We start from the raw sequence: 24,807 nt of genomic DNA, 5'->3' as shown, positions 1-24,807 counted from the left end.
TTCTCCCGTGAGGTGCCTTCCCCCTCACCACACAATTTTTGTATGTGTGTTTCATTCTAAGTGTGGGATGGTGGACTGTCTCAGCTGAGCAGCTACTGGTGGCCATGTCGAGTTGAAAAGTGGTTTAGGATTCTCCTCTACTGTTTTTATATCTAAAGAAACAATAATTTGTTTTTGGATGGTTGTGGCATTTGAAGATAAACGCCTAAACTTTAAATTCCAGTAGGCGATTGCGTAAGAATTAAAATTGGACATTTTCCAGCGCAGTGATATGCCTCATTAGATGAATACTAATCCAAGCTCAGGGTACAGGAATTTTTTGTATTGATGCTTAGTGAGTGGAGGGCTATCCCTACAGTACCCTTTCTTTCCCTCTTAGCTCCTTATTGTAATGTATCCCGCTATAATCTCTCAAACTCTTGCTGGCATCTTCAACGCCATGCTTATTTCATGCAATTACCCCATAATATGGAAAAGAACAGTAATCAAACCTCTTCTTAAGAAAACCACCCTAGATCCATCCAAGGTCACGAGCTATAGACCAATAGCATGTCTCCCTTTTGCATCTAAGATTATAGAAAAAATCATGAATAACCAGATCTCCGAATTCATAGACATTAACAACTGTCTTGATGACTCGCAGTTCAGATTCAGAAAGGGTCATGGCACGGAGATTGCACTAATAAAAGCTTCTGATGAGATCAGAATGATCCTGGACAGAGGAGGTGCAGCAGTGCTTATAATGCACTTTCCGCAGCATTTGACACGTTCGATCATTCCATCCTGATCGACAGTGTCAAAAAATCCGGAATCTCCACGAATGCCATTTCCCTTCTCTCTTCCTTTCTAGCTGACCGGGAACAATCGGTCTCTATGGGCGGTTTTTCCTCCTGCTCCTTCTCCCTGCCTTGTGGTGTCCCCCAGGGATCCTCGCTGAGTCCAACACTTTTTAACATCTATGTAGCGGACTTAGCGAGGATCATCAAAGCTCATCCCCTAGCAGTTACTTCTTATGCGGACGATACGCAGCTTGTCCTGGCGATCAATAACAACGGACTGGAAATAGCCACTAACTTCCAACGGGGAATGCCGCCATCAGCAACTGGATGAGCAAAAACTGTTTAAAGCTTAATTCGGACAAAACCGAAGTCATGGTCTTCGGTAAGCTCACTCCTAGTTGGTCCCCTACCTGGTGGACCCAAGATCTAGGACCTCCACCTATCCCTGTCACCAAGGTCAGGAATCTGGGAGTGATTTTCTACAACAAACTCTCCTACATACATCAAGCCAACTCTATAGTCTCTGCTTCTTTCTTCACGTTAAAAATTATCAAAAAATTGCAACCTAATCTCCCCGCGAACACCATTAACACTTTGATTTCCACTCTCCTAATGTCCCAAGTTGATTATTGCAATGCTCTCCTGCTTAATGCTCAAGAACAGGTGTTAAACAAACTCCAGCTGGTTCAGAATGCAGCCGCCAGACTTGTCCCTGGAACACCTAAGTTTAAACCTATTTCAAACATTATTCGTAAACTTCACTGGCTACTTGTGAGGCAAATAATAAAATTCAAGACTCTTTGTATAGCCTTCAAAACGATCCATGAAAAAGGCCCACTCTTCCTAAAACACTCCCTTTGTCCTTACAGCCCACTTTGCACTCTTAGATCTGCCAAAGCAAACCTTCTTGAGATAGCCAAAACAAGAAAAGCGACACGGGGAGACAGATCCTTTGTAATAGCCATGGCTAAACTGTGGAACACCCTCCCCATTCAACTCAAGAGCATTCCCACACTCATTCTGTTCAGGAAACAATTAAAAACTTGTTTATTCAACCAATAGACCCTGCTAATCACATACAATCCTAGCCTTACTCGATTTTCTGTTTTAGCCCCAAGACACCCTTGGGTATTCGCGCGCTTAATAAATTGTATAAAATAAATAAAAAATGATGGCAGCTAGAAAAACATTGATGTACCTCCACTATCTTGTGGACGCTTCCCTATTTATACAGATCAGCAGCTCCTCTGGATTACAACATTTTTAAATTTCTACTACTGCTCGCTTCACCACAGAATACTGTTCTAGTAATGTTCAGTTTCTGTGCACCAGCATAACCTTTGCTAGTTGTGGGAAACAAGGAAATATGTCGGTGATTTAATAAAAAAAACATTTTTTTATTAAATCCTACATTCTGGGTACTACTACTAATATCTGCACAGTGCACTACTCCATTGGGATTATGGATTACATTATTTTGCAGCATCATGGAAGAGAAATTGATTTCTGTATTGAGAGCTACTTATGTTCAATGAAACACATTAACAGCTACTAATATTATTAGTGCAGTATAATATGAATTTCTTTATATGTATATTAATTCAATCACGCAAAATCTTTCTAATGTAATAAGCTGGGCTGCACACAGGTGAGCTACTCCGAGTTTGCTCAAGAGCTACAGTAGCTCACCAGCTACTGGTTGGAGACCCCTTATTATAGAATGTGTGCAGACACTTTGAAAAATACAGAACATTTCAAAATAAAAAGACTTAGAATAGTGAGTGTTCCCAATTTTCTTATTCTGCTTGAATCTCAAGTACCTATTGCTAATGCTTAACAAAAAGGACAAACTACGGGACAAAGATTCCAAGATACCTTTAATTGCCTATAAATTGCTAATTGGTTGCAAGTTTTCATTGCAAAAGAAAATAACACTTGCAATGGTAAACTGCAGAATCTATCAACACAACCACAGGAGCCACCTTCAAAATCAACAATTCAAACATGCATATTCAAATGTAATTCTTTTGTAAATAAGCCAGTGTTTTACCCACCAATAGGTATTCATCATTACGATATTGTAATCTGCCTCTGTAACATATAAACTAATTCCAATAACCGGTTTATCGATCAACTTGGGGAAAGACTTTATGTTGATCATCAGATATATCCTTCACCATCAAGCATAGATATTTCTTGTTCTGATTTGTGTTGCTCAATTGCTCTAGAAATCTCTCCCTTATTTAAAATCTAGAAAGATTAAAATTGTGTATTATAATCCTTTGTTGGAGAGTGAACTCTGTGCCTTTAAGGTTTTGGGGATATATACAGGTATATTTTGGCCTCTCGAACTAGCATTTTTTAAACTGACATCTGTAACTATCCAGGTTAAAATTATTTTGTCGATCAATTTAAAGTTATCAGTGCCTACTACTAAAGCATAACTATCTAGAAAATAGGACACCATTCCTACATTTTTAGATCCTTTCACATATCAAGGTTTGAGAGGGATATTCGGATATGAACATCTTCCTCACTACAACACATTATGCCATACATAGACATTTACTCTGAAAGCCATTATCTCACAGTATCAGTAATAGCCTGATTTACAGACTATAATGTTGCTATATCTTTTTTACTTTGGTGGTCAGACTCTGGGTTCTGTCATTAGTCCAAAACACCTCTTTCTGCTTACCTCTCTCCCAGCTCTTACTTCCCTACTAGCTCGATTAGCCTTTTCTTCGATAAACTATTTTGTACATCCAACTGATTCCATTTAATTGGACTTGATTTTCAAAAATGTTGGACAAGTTGATTATGGAAGAATTTGCTTATCAGTGCTACTGTTAAACTTCCGTCACCATAGACCATTAGCAGCTGTTTCTTTTTTTGTGATTTTTGTGGCAGCTGTACATAATGTAGGTGTATATTTAAATTCCTCAGCTGAATTTGGATACCATAATTGAAGTCTGGATACAAGCCAAGTATCAAGAAGAATTGGCAGCAGTAACATCTGCTGGATATCATGCCATCCTTACTGCTCCATGGTACCTAAACTTCATCTCATATGGTCAGGACTGGCACCAGATCTACGCAGTTGAACCAACCAACTTCAATGGTGTGTTTGAACGTCACTGAATTGAAAGGTTTTTCTTTCAAGATGATCTGCAGAGGGAATTTTCTTCAGTGCAGTATTTCTTCTATGCTGCAGTGTTTAGTTTTATATAGCACACTCGACTGTACTTACTTTAGTTAACTTATCCAAGTATGGAATATGTACGTTTTAAAAGATTATATTTTTGTTGTAGTTGGTATTTCTTCTGAAGTCTTTGAGTTGTGTAGTATACATAATTACGAACATTATGATTGTTGTGGTGGATTTTATAATGCATATTTGAAATGCATGCAACTGTTCATTGCGATCTAATTTCTGTTGCTTATCGTAGTCTCACTAAATTAAGGTAAGTCCTCACCACAGAGGTAGGACACTGTTTTACATTTTTTTTGTAAAGAATCTGAATTCAGTAAAACTGTTCTTTCTTTTTTTTAATGTATTTAACATACAAGGCAACATTCCCATGTACTTACCTTTTTTTATTCTCCATCTGAACATGGACGCTTCGCAAAAATGTCTTGTGATTTATCAGTAATGGCAAGCGCTATTTTTGTCTGTGTTTAATCCCTTGTATTCCTGCTTCCTGAGCAGGATGAAAGTGCCTCCGGCCTTCCTCTTTTGCCTGTATGTTCTATATCAGGTGTATGGTCAGTGCATTATGGCCAGGAAGCTCTAAATCATGAGCTTCTGTGATGGAACAGACATTGCTTTGCCCTCTATTCCCTTCTGTCCAGTCAGGATGCCAGTGAGCAGGTTTAACAAGGGTCAGCGGGTGAGTTTGCCAAGAGCTCTGTGTATCTGGACACACAGTTCTCTGACTTCATCATTCTAACGATTACACAAGTTTTTTTTAAAGGTTGTAAGGCAAATCATTTCTCTAAGAAGTCTGGTATTAACAGGCACATGCAACGGGATAGAGGAAAATGTATTTTCAGCAGCACCAGATGATGTAATAGTGTATGTTGTCTCATATAGATTTAGAGCTGTTGCAAATGCCCTATACCTGCATTCTGCTCTAAAGCGGTACAGAGAGAATTCTGCCACTGTCTGAACCGCCAACTTTATTTTGATATTTTTGTTAAAGAATGAAGGCTTGATGATTTCCTTTCAACCCTATCCTTCCATCATTCTTAAACCTGTTGTCTGTAACTGGAGCAATACACAAACATTTGGACACTTATTACTCCTATCCACAATTCCTTCTTGACAATCCAAATACTAGAAGAACACTGGTGATAGGCAATATCAGTGCAAAGGATATTATGTTTGGGCAGCCTGGGGATTTGAGTAACTTTTTTTCACTTGGATATCAGACTAAGAGGACGAGAATGGACCTGAAATCATACTGTGCGTGATCATATTTGCACGTCCTAGAGTGGATTTTCAGATGACAACAGTTAAACACATCAGCTTCTTCCTCTGTTTAGGATAATCAGCTATGCTACTGTTATGCAGCATACTGCATCACTTGGCATTACAAGCAAGTGACGATGTGACAAATAAGTGAATACACTTATTCCATTAGGCTGACAATAAATTTGATTACTTTTTAAAACGCAGGTGAATGCCATTTATAGAGTTCTGGTTTTGCTCTTTTTCAAAAACTTTTTTTAGAATTTTATATAGCGCAATCTAGACAAAAGATTTCGGGTATCAGAGCGCTTTACATGAGCACCAGTTTCGTCACACAAGGATACATTTATTTTTGATCGGTACAGGGAGATTAAATGATTTGCCCAGAATCACAGGATGTTGAGCTTCGTTGCCAAGACTCGAACCCGGTTCTCCAGCTTTGAGGTCAACCGCTCTAGTCGTAAGCCAACATCCTCTCCCCATTGTCCAAGATGTCATCATTCGTTTTAGCCCAAATGTTAAGGGCCCATTGCCGTACATAAGTGAGGTCGGGGAGGGTATGGGTGCTCCCTTGCTTAAGGTAAACATTGAAAAACTGAGCTTATGATAGATGATAGACTTCTCAAACTGCTGACCATTGTTTAGTTGAAATGTGATCCTTCCCAGCTCCAGTCAACACTACCACGGAGATAGTGTTGGCATTTGTTGCCATCCATAGTATGAAAGCCTATATTATCAGTTACTTCAGCCTGATTTTTCATATCAAACCTTTCATAACGATACAGGCAGGAGGGTATTATCTTAGACATAATAGACCCAAAGCTAAATGACCTTGGTCTCTCAAAATGTATTAAACCAACACAGTTTGTGGAACTTTGGTGCCAACACCCAACCAAACTTCAATGCTGGTGACAAGATCCACGCCGGTTCCTGCTATATCTATGCCAAAGGAGGATATGATTATTTTGTGCATCTCTGAATTTGATCAGACACCATCTCAACTGATGTGACCCATGCAAGTCCCGTCCTGACACAACTTGTCAAACTAAAATGAAGGGGGAGCTCGCACAGCTTAGGTTTTTCAAGGTGATGCGTTTTGTACATGTGTAGTGTGCTACAAGAGGAAACACTGTCTGGCCAAGCAGTGTGAAATCCAAGGAACTCATACAAAGCTCACTCTGTTGAGAGAGAGCACCTCTGTGCACAACAAGAAGGACCCGTGGGTCTAGTTCATTCAAAACATAAGAGGGTGATGATGATTAAACGACAAATTGTTCATTCGGTATTCACTGTTTATTCAACAGTTGTTGAAATTACTGCTTCATGATTCAATCAAAGTAAGATATCCAAAAGTAAATTTCCATCATTAGATAAGTCTTTTCAAAGCAGATTATCACAAATCCCGATGCATTTCGGGCCACGCCCTTCTTCAGGGTATTACTCTACAAAACAATCCAAAAAGCACAATTCAATAATGTATCTGGGTGTCATTAAAAAAACAAAGTGCATTCAAACAAACAGTGTGATTCAAAAGAAGAGTGCAAGAGAAAGATAGACGCCTGTCTAAGGGTGTACAAGGAAATTCGAAAAATGGTCAGTGTTAAACGTAGAGAAAGGCTGAAAGGATATCACACCGTGTAGGGAAAAATCTAACATGTGTGAGTACTCGTGTAAGAGAGAAAGATAAAAGTAGTTGAAAAGGGTTAATAAGAGCTTGCAGAATAAAAGATAAGGGCAACACCAACGGAACCCAAGTGGAGAACTTTAAACGGGGTCGGGAGTAGTCCCAAGCCGGGTACTTACATCAAGACTATGTTGGAAAAACTTCGCGGAGTACCGCGTAGTCAGAGATCAGTCAGCGAAGTCGCTGGGCCGGAGTGAAGTAAAGCGTGTGGGAGCAAAGACATGAAAAGAGGACTGAGAGTCGAACATAGAAAGAAAAGAAACCGCTAACAAAGAAGGTGAAAGGAAGTGGCCATATTGGAAAGGAGGGAATCATTCAAAGGAAGACACATCGTTATGGAAAACATAGCTGAAGAGAGTGAGAACAAAATCCATAAAACATGACAATACATTACAGGTAGCATAGAAATTCCATGCAATCGTTAAGTCCATGGGGTACCATGGTGGACATAAGGCGGATCCAAAAGTTCTCTCTTTTGAGAAGGGTATTCTTATTGTTCCCAGTGACTTTGACTTGCTCGAGTATTTGAAATTTCAATTGAGCCACACTGTGTCTGTTTTCTAGAAAATGAGCGGCCACACTGGATTTTAAGTTTTGTGTACGAATGTTACTTTTGTGTTCAAGAATACGCACACTGATTTTTCTCTCGGTGTGTCCAATATAGCATTTGCCACAGGGGCATTTCAACATGTAGATGACGTTACTACTGTTACATGTGGCATTCACTCTGAGTTTTATAACATGTCCTTTCATAGGGTGGGTGGTTTTGTTCCCAGGGATACAGTTACTGCAATTGCTGCAGTTGTAACAAGGTTTAAGGCCCGTGTAAACAATAGGAATTGCGGTAGAAGAGGTTTGACTCAATATTTCTTTCACATTGCGTCCTCTAGTGAAAGCGAACATAGGGGGTTGGCTGAATAGACCGTGAAAGTCAGGTTCCATAGTTAATATGGGCCAATGTTTTCGGATGATGTATTGGAACTGTTTGGACATCTTGGAGTATTTGGAAACCACAACCATGCGGTCTGAAGGTTCTTTGGGTTTGGGTTTGAGTAGTTCAGACCTCACACATTTGTTTGTCCTCTCCATTGCCAGATCCAGAACGGGTGTGGGATACCCACGTGCTCTGAGTCTTTCCAAAGTGATTGAGTTCTTTCTTGCATTCTGATTCACTGGATACGATTCGCTTCACTCTTTAATAACTGGGCATAAGGTAAATTGTTCTTCAGGTTGGGTCGGTGAAAACTCTTATAATGTAGAGTAGAATTCCTATCAGTGGGTTTCCGGTAGATTGTAGTGAACCACTCATTGGGTTGTCTGTGTATTTCAACATCCAAATAATGGATGCATTTGTCACTGTATTCCCAAGTGAATTGGATACGTTCATTAACTTTGTCAAACCTCATTCAGACTTGGGACAGAACGTACCCTCTACCAAAGAGTCACCTACAAGCACTCCACAGTCTTTTTGGGTTCGGAATCTGACCCTAGATAACATGGCTTGGGCGATGACAGTGGTGATGACTGGGAAGATGCATCCCACTATCATGATGATAATCTCCTTATGGATTTACGAGGCTAGTGGCTTGGATACTTATCTTGACACTGGATTATGATCCTATCCACATTGCCCTTCCTTCCTCTCACAATAGGTCAATTGGCAGAAGAAACCACTTAATTTGCTGAAGTATTCAGCTGTGTGACTGAAATTTTAGACTTGCAGCACATATGGAGACATTTGGGAAAAAGAGGATTTCCTCAGGTAGTCTTGCTCTCAGTTCTGTCAATGGTAGCTGTCTCCTTCCACAATACTCGCATGCATTGTATGACATGGTTGGAAAGATCTTGCTGACAATCCCCAATGAACTCCGCTCCGACCTTGCACAGATCATTCAGGATGGCCATGATGCCTCGAAGTAGGTCATCCATTCAAGACTGGACACTACCAACTGTTTAGGCAGGGTGGTCAGTACTAGTGTGGTGCTACCGTGCCATGCATTGATGAATGACACCTGACCATCCGATGTCCAGGTGTCATTGGATGGAACTGGTCATTTTGGAGATCAACAGACTTGGCACTGGAGTGCTACAGCGTACTGCCTGAGCATTTGAGCCCCTCAGCAGTATCCCCAACAATTCCACCAATTAAAGCTTCCGATGGAGTTAGGCTAACAGACCACGAGAAGGGCCACCACCTCAGTAGCAGAACCCTCTCCACCCCAACCCCATGCTTTTGAGGCCAGGGATCCAGCCAACAATGCCCAGGCTAGCAAGGGCAATGTTAGATTTGGGGGTCTCTAGTTGGCAGAGGTAGGTACCTTTGACAAATAGGGACTCTTGCATCTAGTCCGGGTAGGGGGGTACACTCCTAAAATAACCCCTGCTCACCCCCTCGGTAGCTTGGCATGAGCAATCAGGCTTCTCTCAGAGGCAGTGTGTAAAGCATTTGTGAACACATACAGTAACCCAGTGACAACAATACAGATGGACACCACTCAAGTTGTAGTATAAAAATATATATATTTATATAGACTTATCGCAAGACCATAAACGACAAAATGATCCACAATACGGTTATCAAAAATAGCGTTCTTGTTAGAAATACTCGAATCAAAGATCTTTACGAGTCGGTAGCCTCCTCCGGCTACAACGATGTTAACACAACAGCATCTCGTAATTCCAGCTGACTGCGTCGATACAGGTCAGCAGAGTGGGACAGACTCGGTCACAGTACCTTTAGTAGTTGCGGCAAGCACGAGGGTGCGAGCCGGGTGTGGGAACCGTCGCAGTTCCGCTGCAAGATGGAAGTGGTGCAGGGCACGGTGTCCTCAATGCGGTGCAGGCAGCGACTCGGTGATGTTGTCCAGACGGTATCGTTGAGACCAAGGCTGTGCGTTGCAGGGCGAGACGTTGCTCAATGCGGTGCTGGCAGGTTGGTTTGCAGGGCGGTGCCAGTTGGCGGGAGTTGACGTCGGTCAGACCAGTTCGGTTTCAGTGAAGCAAGGCGGTGCGAAGTGCGGTGCCCACAGGTCACAGTTCAAGCCACAGCTCGTTGGCGGCGGCGCTGAACATCGCGGCCGGTGAGACCAGGGTTGCGTTGCTAGATGCGGGCGTTGCTCCTGGCGGTGCCGTCTATCCATCGGGCCGGTCGTCTGGGTCGGTCACAGCTCCCTTTCCTCTGTAGCGACTGAAACCGCGTTTCCAGAAGCGATGCACAGAGGTCGGTGAAGTCTACTGGTCCTGAGACTTCGGTCAGGGGGCAAGCTCTCTCTTAAGCTCTTGATGATCCGTCACAAGTTGATGAAAGTACACACAAAGTTCCTCTCTCCTCTCTTTGGCAGTAAGGCAACCATGGCAGGCCAATCCCTCACACTTAGGGATAGTCTCTCCTCAGTCTCTCTGGTTCCTCTCCTCAGCAGAGGTTTCTTCTGGTTTCCCAATGGAAGCTGATTGATCCCTTCTGATCTCGGCAATTCTGATCTGAAGTTCTGGGGTTTGGGTCTCCCTTTTTATACACAGTTTCTCTTTGTTCTCTGAAGGTAGAGAGGCCTTTGCCTAGTCCAAACCAGTTCTGGTCAGTCCTGGAGCATTTTGTTGACAGGACTCCTTCTTTCTTTTCATGGTGAAGGTCAGGGTCATAAGACGCACCACAGGAGGTGGAGCCAGCATTGTGAAAGGTAGGCCCAGTCCTATTCAGGTCTCAGGTGCAACTCCTACCACCCATCTACATGTAGATCTTTCTATTCAGCCCTGTGCTGACTCACCCTGTCTCCTAGAATACCCTAGCCCCTGTCACTCAAACTCCAGACAAGGAATACATAACCTGGCAGGCTTGGATGGTTAGACAAGAAAATACAGACTTTCTAAAAGTGGTATTTTCAAACACAATGTTAAAACCAACTTCACTAAAAGATGTATTTTATCATTCTGAGTTCAGGCATACTAAACTTGAATGCCTACCTGGTTCCCTGAGTCAGTTAGGATAATAGGATGTAATAATCAAACTGCCCATTCTGGCCTATAGGGAACATGTAGACTTGCAATAGTGAAAAACAAAGATGGCTGTAATTCACTACCAGGACATGCCACACACATCAGGGCACGCCCTACCTTTTACCTACAATGCACCCTGCCCTCTGGCCTACCATAGGGGTGACTTATATGCAGAAAAAGGAAGGTTTCGGGACTGGCAAGTGGGTGGACTTGCCCAGTTGACACGGCAGAACCAGACTGCACACAGGCTCTGCGGTGGCAGACCTGAGACACATTTTACAAGGCTGCTTCCGTGGGTGGCCCATCCAGTGCTGCAAGCACACCAGCAGCGTTTGATTTCCAAGCCCTGGGCACACTCAGTGCACTATGCGAGGGTCTGACAAGGAAACCAAACAAGTCAATCGTGGAGTCACTAATTCGCACATCAATTTACCATAGGGAGCACTCGCACTGGCAGCAGTGGCACAGTGCCCAAAGCATCTAACACCAGCAAAAACACAGGAGGCAACAGCAAAAGAAGGGAAGGGAGACCCATGCCAAGGTGCCAGGTCTAACGGGCAACATGCTGCCTAGTCTCCTGCCCAACCTGCTTTAATTTTCCCTCAACTGCAGGTGCCACTGTGTGATAAGGGTGGCATCCGGAAAGTGAGTTCTGCAAATAGTCAGGGTTACGCCCTGGTATTCCTGTCCAATCAACTTCATATTCCAACTACTTAAGAGCGGCTTTCGGGGTCCCATTTGTCCATTCGGTAGCAGAAAGTCCAAGCTCTTTTGGACAAAGGAGTCATGGAGCAGTGTCTGGATTTTATCCAGTATTTCCTGGTGCTAAAGAAGGATGGAGGACTTTGTCCTCTTTTAGATCTTTGCCCTCAACGTCTTCCTGATAAAGAACAAATTCAAGATGCCCATGCTGCCCAGGTTCTATCTGCCCTGGATGCAGGAGACTGAATGGTAGCACTAGATATTCAGGATGCTTATATTCATAATTTTTTTTCTGAGGGCCCACATCTGTTTCCGGCGTTCAAAGTAGGCCAAAATTATTTTCAGGTTTCTGTGCTCCCCTTTGAACTCACAAGTGCCCCTCAGGTATTGACTGATGTGATGAGTGGTTGCAGCACATCTTCAGAGACTGGGTATACCTGTCCTTTACTACTTCGATGACTGGATCCAACAGAATCCGTTATAGACCTTCACACGACTGGAAACCTCCTAACCTCTTCGAGGATTCTCAATCAGTGTGCCAACGTCACACCTGACTCCTTCCAAGAGGCTCCTGTTCATTTCAGCTATTCTGGATAGTGCCATTTCGAGCCTTCACTCATGATCAACGGATCCTGGAAATTCGGGCTATGATCCCAATGTTTCAACCTCGGTCATGGATTTCAGTGAGAGTGGTTCTGAGACTTCATAACCTCTTCACCTCCTACATCATGCATGTCAACATCACCAGGTGGTACGTTTGGACCCTGCAGTGGGATCTGAAGTCTCTGGGGGGGTCAGCAGCAAAAGAACATGTAAGATTCTACCCTAGTTTTGGAGGAGACTGCAAAATATCTGCAGTGGTGGCTTCTCAATCGCAGTTGGACATGTGCAGATCCCTCTCCCTTCCCCACCCAAAGCAGACAGTGGTGGTAGACGCATCACTGCTGGATTTGGAAGGTCATCTGGGAGAAGTGGCAATCAGAGGACTCTGGTAGTCACTGGAGACCCGGCTTCACATCCACTTCTTTGATTTCTACGCCATTCGCTTAGCATTGAGTCTTTCTTCCAACCATGAAAGGAAGGCTGGTCTTCAAGACCACACTGCCCAGTGGTATTGCAACAAGCAGGTTGGGGTGATGTCCTTAGCCCTGTGCCAGGAGGTTCTGTTCCTCTGGAACTGGCTGAGCCATCAGGGCATTTTCCCTGGCCATGAACCATCTGGCAGGGGCGCTAAACACCAGGTTAGACTAACTCAGCTGGTGACTATCACAAATGGCACTACACCTGGTGGTGGCGCAGGGAATCATCCACCAATGGAGAGAACACTGACTCAATCTGTTTGCCACTTCCAAGAAAGAGTTGTATAAACACTTTTGTGCATTAGAGTTCCCAAGAAGCGGTCTCTCTGAGATGCATTTTGCATAGATTGGAGCACGGAACTCCTGTGCCTTCCCACAGCTACTTCTCCTGCCCAGAGTTCTGAAGAAAATTAGAAATGACAGTCATTCTAGTGGCTCCAGACACGGAAAGTATGGGTCGCTTGAATTCTGGGCATGAGCATCTGTGCTCCTATAAGACTGGTGCTTTGGGAGGATCTTCTGCCACAGCAGAAGGGTAGAGTCTTGCACCTGGGCCTACGCAATCTACACCTTCAAGTGTGGTTATTGAGTGGTTACAGTTGATTGTATTTGACCTTCATCCCAAAGTCATGGATAATCTACAAAGTCTTTATATGCTGGGTGCTGGGATAGGTTTCTGGGCTGGTTGCTCCTGCATTGCATACCCATTACGAGCAAAGCTGTTGGATGTATTGCTTTTTGTGTTGTCCTTAGCCCAACAAAACCTTGTAGTGGGTACTATTAATGTTTTTTGTAGGCCCTTAATGCTTTACTGCATTTACCAGACCAGCCATCCTTGTTTGTCTCCTTTTGTGATGCATTTTCTTAAAGGTTTAGTACACATATGTCCACCTAAACCCTTTGTGATGCTTCAGTTTGGCCTTCATTTTAGTCTCACATTCCTTATATGCACAACACTTGAGTCAGTGTACAACTGTCCTTTGTATTTCATGACTCTCCAAACAGTGGAGGATGGGGGTAGCAGGTCTTAAGTCCCTGCTCCCCATGTTGCGCTGTCTGGCTCCCCAAATCGCTTCCAGTCTCGTTCGGCTTTTGCCCCTTTGGCCTTCATCCCCCTTCTCCTCTTTGCCTCCACTTTATTCACTTTGGTTTTATATAGCGCAAACTCGACCCGAAGATATCTGGTATAGGAGCGCTTCACATTAGCACCAGTTTCGTTACAGATGGACAATATTTTTTGTTTGTGTTAGGCAAGAGGAGATTAGGTGATTTGCCCAGAAACACAGGATGTTGAGCGTTGTTGTGGAGAAACCAACCCAATTCATCAGCTTTGAGGTCGACCGCTCTAGCCATAAGGCCACATCCTCTCACCATTCATTGCCTCCTCTAAGCCTCTTTTGGGCCTCTCTCCTCCGCTTTTACCCTTATTGATTGTCTCTTCTAAGCCTCTTTTGGCCTTACTCCTTGTAGGAGGCTGGCTTAGTATATGGTGCTCACTTATGTAAGCGTAGCACCCTGCACTAATCCAGACAACCTTTATGGTGATTTTAGTGGTGTTAGACAAACTTAGAAAGCTCTCTAAGTGGTAGTTGTGGAGAGCAGCCTTCAGGCTTAGTCCAAAAGGAGTGTATAGCAGCTTGTTTTACCAGTACTTAATCTTATGGTATAAGTTAACTGAAAAAGAACCACATAGTGTAGTTCTAAAAAAAAATGTATTTATTATTAACACTCACTAACGCAACGTATTCTCACCTACCCGGAGATGTAAACCCCCATACCCACAATACTTTGTCAATAGAATCCGTAAATAGCACAGAATACAGTGGTCTCCAGGGGGAGGCCGAACCATATACTAAAACAGTGGTATGTGGACAAAGAAGACGTAAAAGAGTCGGGGTCCCATGGAACTACCAAAGTTTAGTATCTAGGAACCCCACGGACGTCGTGTGCAGTTTGGGAACACAAACACGTACTCCATTCAAGTCAATGGGTAAGTTGCCGTTGTAATTTTAAAGGACACTTCCCAGTGGACCCTGAAGAAACCCCGTGGAGGACGGAAGGTTGGAAAGCCACCCCACCCCACCCATGGTACCAGGATACCTACACCAGGGAAGCTGGGTGCATAGGTGCGAAGTGGAGTCGAAATCCGCCGTAGCCCACAGTGAAGGACTGCAGGACGATGCCGCTGATGAAGGTGACGAGTCTGGTGCAACCCAGAGGTGGATTCAGGATTAGAGGTACCGGCAAGCAGAGGGGGCAGAGTCTATGGCACTCAGGAGTGACCATGAGCCACGGAAGACTAATGCCCACCGATGTCTGAGATGCAGGATAGCTTTAAGTTGCAGCTGTGCGGACCAGGCGATGCTTTGAAAGACCACACGCCATTTACGAGCTGTCCCATGTCAGATGTCTAGAGCCAAGGAGTCCATGTCCAGCAGGGGCACCAACAAGGAAGACTCAAGAGGACCCACAGGCCAAAGGCACAGGAGTCGTAAGAGGACCTCGAGCAGCTCACCAAAGGATGTATGCCACGGTGCACAGGATACGGTGCAGGCAAAGATCTTGGCTGGAAGACATGCTTGAGGCTGGAGCTTCTTGAAGCCCGAACATCTCTGGAGGAGAGAGTCAACAGGCCTTTGCAACTGGAAGTCGACGCGGTGCACAGAGGTTCTGTTCAAGCAGTGCCGACAAGGGATACTGGCTTCAAACTCAGTAAGACGACAGTGCATGCCTCAAGGGAGTTGCAGAACCACCACCTGTGTTGCTGAGACTTCGAGTCCATGGGAGCCCAGGATCAGCAGACCGGTCCGCTTTGTTGCGGCGCCTACAGATGCAGGGGTGTCACTTCATTTCAAGGGAGATTTCTTCAGGTGTCTTGGATGTCCATAGGTCCTGAGAAGAACCTGTATAGAGCACAGGCACAGACGTTGCAGCAGACTTGCAGGACTAGGAGATCAGGAGCAGCAGGAGTCTTCCCAGTTGCAGTCTTGGTTCCCAATTCGAAGTCCAGAGTGCCGAGACAGTTGAAGAAGAAGTGGTAGTGGAATCTTGTTCCACGACGAATCTAGAGACCCACCCACAGGCAAGCCCTAAAGTACCCTCAGGAAAGGGTTGGGACAATTCAGGGGTCCCTCCCAGAGGAGGGGCTGGACAGTGGGGAGGATACTCCCAATGTCCGTTTTCTAGTTTCGTACCAGAGTGGGAGCCAACTGTTCCCTGAACTGGTTTGAATTGGAGTATGGACGGCGGGCACCAAATATGCCCTTTAAGCAGTCTCAGTGGCACTGGCAAGTGCCCCCATCCTGTCCCAGTACACTAAGTCCTATCTGGGAGGTGGTAAAACCTCCCTTTGACATGAAACCTATTGTCCTGCCTTCCCCTGCTTGGCTCAGCAGTAGAAGGGTGGAATTATGTCTCTGGTCGGCAGCAGCCATAGTTTGTTGTCCGGGTCTAGAAGACTGAGGGCCTCCTGGAGGAGCTTTACAGTGCATGGAATCATACCTCTCATACCGTATATGTACGGTGTGGGGTGTGATTCCAACATGTTTGATACCAGCACAACATGGTTAGTTACAGCCAGTTTAGAGATGGTCATCTCATAATGACGCATGGCCACTCTATGTATTGTATTGGCGGATGCACTTACAACCCTGGAGAATGGACTCTGGAGGCTGTAGGGGTGTCCTGCTCATGCAGGGGCACCCTCCCCCTTAGAACTGAGCACAGTGCCTTTAGGATTGAAAGGCCTACCCTAGGGGTGGCTTACAGGTTTTAAGTGCGTTGACCTCAGATATAAGGAAACGTATCGTAAGTTGTGCTAGCACTAGCTTACATGGGCTGCAATGGCAAGCCTGTAGTCACAATTTGAGTGGTCTCTCATGGGTGGCATAGTACATGCTTAAGCCTATGGGAGACCCCCGGTGGACCTATGCCCTGGGTACCTTAGTACCATATACTAGGGACTTATGATGGTGCACCAGTAGCCAATCTGGAGTGTACCCAAGTACTCACCATGTCCAATTTAGGGAAGAAGCAAAGAGACTGGGGTTCTGGTTAGCAGGGTCCCAGTGAGACTAGTCAGAAAATATAGCGAAACCAGGCAAAAAGTGGGGTAACCATGCAAAAGTATCCTACCTTCCTACACTCCTCCTTATCTCCCTCTGTTTTTTTGCCTCAGTAGTTGCCTTTTGGTTCGCCCGCTTCTGCTGCCTTTTTCACCGCTCTTTCCCACCTATTGCTAGCCCGCCCTCCACCACCCACCACCACTTGGATCACCAGCTGCGCCAACAGCATTGTCCCCCTTCAGAGCAACAATCCGAGAAGATATGCCAAAATGGCCAGCTGGTACAACCAAGAACTCTGGAGGGGAGAGGAGAAGTTGCGTCTGCAAGTACATCTCTGACAAGGCAGCCTTCAAGACCTCCCTCAACCTTTACCACCGCCTGCTGAGGACAACAAAGAAGACCGCGCTAGCTGCACGCATCCAAGCCAGCACCAACAGCAAGGAACTCTTCATCATCGTTAAGGAATTCACCAACCGGGCTGCCAGCGAAAAACAATGTCACACCTTCACAAGAGCTGTGCGACGACTTTGCCGATTTCTTCCATGACTATATTGAAACCATATACAGAAGCTTCGAACCCAATCCTGCACCCACGGATGTCCCAGACAGATAGGCCCACACCACAACTGATATGACCCACAGACTACCTTGAACCACCTCCATCATGAAATCCATCCACTCAGGAGCTCCCACAGACTCATGCACGCACCACATCTTCAACCTCGGAAAGCAAAGGTTCGGCCAGGAACTCGCCACCATGCTAAACACCTCAATCACTACTGCAATATTTCCTGACACCTGGAAACATGCCGCAGTTAGACCATTTCTCAAGAAACCCTCCACCTACCCCCAGCGAGCTCAAAAACTACCTGCCAATCTCTTTGTTCCCATTCCGAGCCACGGTACTGGAAAAGACTATCAACCAGCAACTCAAAACTCCTGGAGCAGAACCAGTTATTCGACTCCTCCCAATCCAGCTTCCATAGTAATTACAGTACCGAGACCGCCCTGATCACAGCCACAGACTACGTCTAAACCCTCCTCAACAGAGGAGAAAAGGCAGTCCTGATCCTCCTTGACTTTTCGGCAGCTTTGACACCGTTTCCCACCACACACTGATAAGACTGCACCACATCGACATCCAAGGGGACGTTCTCAGATGGATCACCTCCTTCCTCATCGGAAGAACACAGAAGGTCCTCCTACCACCTTTCACCTCCGAACCCAAGGATATCATCTGCAGTGTCCCTCAGGGCACATCCCTCCGCTACAAACTCGTCAAAACGCCTACATGAAACCACTGGCCGACGTAGTTCAATCTCACGGTCTCAACATAATATCCTATGCAGACAACACCCAACTCATCCTCTCAAACACCGATGATCCTACTACCACCACCAGGACCAACTCCCACAGATGCTATGCAAGCGTCAGACTGGATAAAGAACTACCTGAAGCTGAACATGGGCAAGACTGAAGTACGGATCTTCAGCAACAACAGCAATACATGGGACGACTCCTGGTGGTCATCGTACCTAGGGCCTGCACCAACACCCTTCAATCACGCAAGAAACCTAGGAATCATCATTGACAACAAGCTCATCATGAAATCGCAGATCAATGCGGTCTCATCCATCTGCTTCCTCACTGTCATGTCATGTAACATCTTCAAGTGGCTACCCCTGCACAAGAGACGCACTGTGATCAGGCCCTCATCACCAGCCAATGCTCTTTGCATAGGACTCTCCGCACACTTCCTACAGAGAATCCAAACCATACAGAACACTGCAGCCAGATTCATCCTCTACCTCCCAGACACATCACACCCAATCCAAGGCAAGTCCACTAGCTCCCAGTACAGAAGAGATGCCAATTGAAGCTGCTGACCCACGCACACAAGGCTCTATACAAAGAAGGACTCGCCTACCTCAACCACAGCTTGAACTTCCACTAACCATCAAGAAGATTAAGCTCTGATTCCCTATCAATTGCCCACACTCCCCGCATCTACCCAAGCAGAGTAGAGAATGCTCCTTCTCCTATATCACAGCAAACACGAAACAGCCTCCCCATGCAGCTCCGGTCCTTCTCCTCACTTCAGGAATTTCGAAAGGCCCAATTGGGTGATTAGCTGTGCTTTATAAATCCTGATTGAGTCTTTCTCATTGCGATAACTTCAGCTTTTCGCATGAGTGAGATTCAGGCTCTTTCAGCCCAACTTCCCTACACCACCTTTTTTCCATACAAACTGGTGTTACAGACCAGAGAAGTGTTCCTGACAAATTTGTGGCTCCCTTTCGTGTCAGACTTTTTTTGCTCCACCTCATCCTTCAAGAGAGGAGACACCATTTTGAAACCGAAGAGACCATTGAACTTTTTCCGTTGATCGTACCAAGGACCATTTAAGTGATGATCAGCTCTTTGTGGATTTCTCTGGGGCAAAGAAAGGCAAGATGTGTAGAAAGAGACCATTTCATGATGGATAGTCATGTGTATTAATATCTAGCACGTATTGGCTAAAAAGCAGCCTCTTGAAGTTTAAAGGGCTCGTTCCCCCAGAGCCAAGGCTGTCAACATTGGTAGCCTATGGAGTTCCTGTTCAGGATATCTGTCAAGCTAATACATGGGCATAAGTGCACACGTTCTTGACAGACGGCTCCGTTGGGGCCGGACATTTCACCTATTCGGTTCAGCAGGACATTTCGGTACAAGCCTTTCACACACCCACCATTTTAGGAGGTACTGCTTTGGTATCTATTCACAAGGTGAAGAATCTGTGGTTAGAAGTATCGATAACAAGAACAAGTTACTTACCTTTGGTAGCACTTTTTTGGGTGGATTCCTCACTACCCTTCCACCTCTCTATTCTGTGGAATGGTCTCTTTTTCTGTAGATAAAAACTTCCCAATCTAGAGATCTTCTCACAATCCCATCTGATCTGTCATTGTGCTCAGCATCCAAGGGCACAGACAGTCGCAAATGATACTGATGTCAGCAAACAAAAAACAGAAGCTTGGAGCTGCACAATGCCACGTGCTGGCATGCAGGAATAGTGCTCTGAAAAAATCTCTGGTTCCAATCTGGCGCCTGACAGTATTCATAAGGTGGGGAGTCTGTTGATCGAGTATCCACCAGAAAGAGCATTACTGAAGGTGAGTAACTTGTTCTTTTCTAGCATTTCAACTTTTAACCAATGTAGTTCTTATGACTGACTAATAATTTTGGGATGTTGGCGATCTGATTAAACTTTTTGTGGGCTATCCTGAAATCTGAGGCTGCTGTAAAGGTTTTAGTTTCACCAGTACAGGTATGTAACAAAAACCTTTAGGTTTCATAAAATATTATTATGTCTTACCAGTGACAGTAAAGTCAAACCAATATGTGTGTGCTTGAGCTGAAGATTTTCTATTTGAAAATGCAATTTGAGGGCATGTATAGAAAATCCGCCAACCACTACCAAAATCAAAAGTTTTTAAACTTAAATCGTCGCAGGAATTATCTAGGATATCTGAATATAGTGAGGCTATTTCATTTGGTAATTGTATATTTTGAAATTCTAACATTAAGTAAATGAATAAAGTATTAGTCTGGAAATCATCAATAGCAGCAGATGTTTGTTTAAGACACGTGTTGGTTGAAGACCAGCCCATCTCATTTTATCAATTACAGTCGGGTCTAGCAGGAAGGTAGCAGAATCTTTGTAACTGTATATGTAATATCCTAACTGATATTTTTAATACTGCTGATTTCTGCTTAATTTTTGCAGCCCTTATTTATATATTCCGTCTAGACTTATAACCATCTTTCCATTTCTATAACTTTCTGAAAGTTCCATTTAAAACATAAGATCACATTGCCTAGACTACCATGGGTTTAATATTAACGTAAGAGAAAATACACAACATGCTCAGCTGAGATTTTTTTGTTTGCTTCAGAATTTAGACGGGTGAGTATATCCTTGTATGCTCATATGACACTAACACATGTTGTTGAATCACCTAGAATGTATCTTTCTTGCTTTACTGGTAGCTAAGAAGGGTTGTTTTGAAGTGGGAGAAATTTAACAGATTTATTTCAGTTGAAGATTCGTTACAAGATCTTTGATTTTAGTTTTTTAACATTTTTATTGCAAAATTCCATATGCAAACAATTATTCGTCATCCTTCATGTTTAAATATTAAATACAAATAAAAGGTAGTAACCCGTATGTACTTAAAGGCAGAGAGCAAAAAATGAAGATCAATTGCAATCAATCACCACAGATCGGCCTTAATTATCAATTCACGGAAACTCTCAGCAACGAAACAGTGCCTGTTACAACTGCATACTTTATCAAGAGTTTGATCTACAAAATCATCAAATTGCGACCAGAACCTGTAGAATTTTATATTCTATTCCTCTCCAGTTAGAGAGACAGCTGAAAAAATGTGTTAGGGCTTATTTCCAATGATGTGTGATATTTAATCTGGCCTCTAGCATATTTAAAAAAAGGTTGTCTTTTCCTTTTACCCAAGCCTTCTTTCTGGAGAGCACTGCCCAATAAACTGAACTATGGCCATGAAGCTATCTTGCGGTCATTACTGAAATAAGAAAATAAAATAGTTCACATAATCTTTCCAAGTTAAGCCTGCGTTGGAATAAGGTATTATGGAAATAATGCACCCACATTATCAGACATAACTGAATAAATGTGATGGTTGTGGTAGTGATGCAGCAGTATAGTTGTATGTTTAGAGGACAAGTCTACTTCCCAAAATGGTCAAAAACGAGTGCAGTAAATTCAAACGTGCATTTCAAGAATGAAAAATATTTGCAAAAAACGTGGAACATGCTGTAAATATAATGCAGAAAGGCAAATGAGCATTTTAATTAGTGCTATCCAAATCAATGACATAAGTGTTTCCCACCAGCTAAATATTTTTTTGTAATTTTGTAATCACCTGGACCTGCTCCAGCACGGTCGCTCCCCCCACGCTCCCTGATCCCAGCTCCTGCTCGCGATCTGGCTTGCTGGTGGTATCGTATCGAGACTGCAGAATTCTAACCGCATTTATTTATTTAATTTGCATCGCGCTTTTATTTATTTAATTTGCTTCGCGCTTTTATTTATTTAATTTGCTTCGCGCTTTATTTATTTAATTTGCATCGCGCTCGTGAAGCGCGCATTTGGCTGTGCATTGGTAGCTCGCTCTGCTGTACTCTGCAGCGCGACACTTGCTGAGGCTCTATTTTCTCCCTAGGAATTTGTTTGTGCCCCCGGTGCCGTGGTGCATCTGCTGCCCCTGCCTTACTCTCCCTTTGACCCTCCATCTTGTTTACGTGTTCCCTGGCCCGGCCCTCCTCCCCGCTACCGCCTCCCAGCTGCTGCCCCTCCCACCCACGAATAGAGGGCTCCCTACCTCCTCTGATGCGCTGTGATCACCTGGACCTGCTCCAGCACGGTCGCTCCCCCCACGCTCCCTGATCCCAGCTCCTGCTCGCGATCTGGCTTGCTGGTGGTATCGTATCGAGACTGCAGAATTCTAACCGCATTTATTTATTTAATTTGCATCGCGCTTTTATTTATTTAATTTGCTTCGCGCTTTTATTTATTTAATTTGCTTCGCGCTTTTATTTATTTAATTTGCTTCGCGCTTTATTTATTTATTTAATTTGCATCGCGCTCGTGAAGCGCGCCTTTGGCTTTGCATTGGTAGCTCGCTCTGCTGTACTCTGCAGCGCGACACTTGCTGAGGCTCTATTTTCTCCCTGGGAATTCGTTTGTGCCCCCGGTGCCGTGGTGCATCTGCTGCCCCTGCCTTACTCTCCCTTTGACCCTCCATCTTGTTTACGTGTTCCCTGGCCCGCCCCTCCTCCCCGCTACCGCCTCCCAGCTGCTGCCCCTCCCACGCTCCGCCAGCCTCCACTCTCCTTTTATGTCAGATGTCCGCACGCGCAGCGATCGCGCCCCAGTCGCGCCGAAGGTGCGCCAAAGGTAAGCCCGTCTACGCCCGTCCGCGCCAAGACCGCGCCAGACCCCCTGGCCCCCTACCCACCCCCCCATCTCGCGTTACTTACGATGCCACCACCCTCCTAGCCCTTAACCCCGGCCGACACCCAAACTGCGCCCAAGCCACTCCTGGACACACCCATGGACCCTTCTCCTGCAAATCCTGCAAATTCGACGGCACCAAGAACATTTCCTCACCCACGAACACAAAACAGATATCCGACTCCACCCACCTAAAATGCATCCTGATCAACACCCGCTCAGTCCACAGACACGCCATCGAACTTTGGCATCTACTAGACACCATCTCTCCCGACGTCGCCTTCCTAACAGAAACATGGATGAACGCCTCATCAGCCCCTGACATCACCATTGCCATCCCGGAAGGATACAAGATCATCCGCAAGGACCGCACCGACCAAACAGGAGGAGGCATCGCTATCATCCATAAGAATTCCATCCACATCTCAACCAGCTCAGACGTCAACCTTGCCAGCACCGAACACCTTCACTTCCAGATCCACACCGACCCCAAGACCACACTCAGAGGCACCCTCCTCTACAGGCCTCCAGGACCCCATGCACAATTCAGCGACGTTATCACTGACTTTATCACCCCACACGCCCTCCCTTCCGAGGAATACATTCTACTGGGAGACCTCAACTTTCACCTGGAAAAGAGCAACGACAGCAACGCCACCTCCCTTCGGGACAATCTCGCCAACCTCGGACTCAAACAACTTGTCACTACGCCCACCCACATCGCAGGTCACACACTCGATCCTATCTTCACCTCCAGCAAACATGTCTCCTTCAGTCACACCACTACTCTCCATTGGACGGACCACAGCTGCGTACACTTTTTCTACAATAAAACTACCACTCGCAACCATCCTCAACCTACTCTGCGAAGAAACTGGAACAAAATAACCATCGACCAGATCTCCTCATCGCTTCTTCAAAACCCCCCTGTCCACTCCTCAAACCCCGACCAAGCAGCCACTAACCTCACCCAATGGCTATCCAACAGCGCCGACATCCTAGCACCGCTGAAAAAACGTCAAATCAAACTAGGCAGCAAAAACGCCTCCTGGTTCAACGATGATCTTAAGAAATCGAAGAAACTCTGTCGCTCCTTCGAGAAGGCCTGGAAAAAGGACCCAAACACCATCACCGGGGACGCCTTCAAAAACGCCACCCGCATACACCACCAACTGATCCGGACTGCCAAGAAAGCCGCATTCAAAGACCGACTAGATAACAACGCCCACAACAGCAAGGAATTATTCAACATCGTCAAAGAATTTACCAACCCCTCAGCCAACTCCAACGACATCACCCCCTCTCAAGCCCTCTGCGACTCCCTAGCTTCCTTCTTCCACAACAAAATCGCAGACATCCACAACAGCTTCGACAACCAACCCGGAGACCAACCGGCCCAACCTACTGCCATACCTTCACCCCCCCTGAACATCCTTAATAACTGGAACCCAATCTCCACTGAGGACACCATCCGCCTGATGAACTCCATCCACTCAGGATCCCCACAGACCCATGCCCTCACCACATCTTCAACAAAGCAGACTCCATCATAGCACCACACCTCCGAGACGTCATCAACTGCTCCCTCAACTCTGCCACCTTCCCGGAAAGCTGGAAACACGCCGAACTCAGCGCCCTTCTGAAAAAACCCACAGCTGACCCCACCGAACTCAAAAACTACCGCCCCATCTCGCTCCTTCCATTCCCGGCCAAAGTCATCGAGAAAGCTGTCAACAACCAGCTCGCCGCCTTCTTCGAAACCAACAAATCCCTCGACTCCTCACAGTCCGGCTTCCGAGCCAAACACAGCACTGAGACCGCCCTCATCGCAGCAACAGACGACATTCGTACTCTACTGGACAATGGAGACACGGTCGCCCTCATCCTCCTCGACCTCTCCGCGGCCTTCGACACAGTCTGCCATAGCACCCTTCTACAGCGCCTCAGAAACATCGGAATCCAAGGAAAAGCACTGGAATGGATCACCTCGTTCCTCACCGGAAG

At 45.3% G+C, this 24,807-nt stretch overlaps 1 protein-coding gene across 3 annotated transcripts in view; it reads left to right on the top strand.

Annotated features, from left to right (window-relative positions):
* HEXB (hexosaminidase subunit beta) overlaps positions 1-24,807 on the top strand; it is a 266,121-nt gene that overhangs the window by 221,202 nt on the left and 20,112 nt on the right. Inside the window, exon 11 of one of the 3 annotated variants that reach the window (XM_086960781.1) lies at positions 3,726-3,900. The exons of the other annotated variants lie outside the window; for them this stretch is intronic. Coding sequence (XP_086816907.1) covers positions 3,726-3,900 — 175 coding nt within the window. The remainder of the gene's footprint in view (positions 1-3,725; positions 3,901-24,807) is intronic. 3 annotated transcript variants of the gene reach the window in all.

This window comes from Lissotriton vulgaris, chromosome 3_1 (genome assembly GCF_964263255.1).
Source record: "Lissotriton vulgaris chromosome 3_1, aLisVul1.2, whole genome shotgun sequence".
Taxonomy (NCBI): Eukaryota; Metazoa; Chordata; class Amphibia; order Caudata; family Salamandridae; genus Lissotriton; species Lissotriton vulgaris.
Note: the sequence above shows the minus strand (reverse complement) of the source record. Positions and strands in the feature narration are given on the sequence as shown.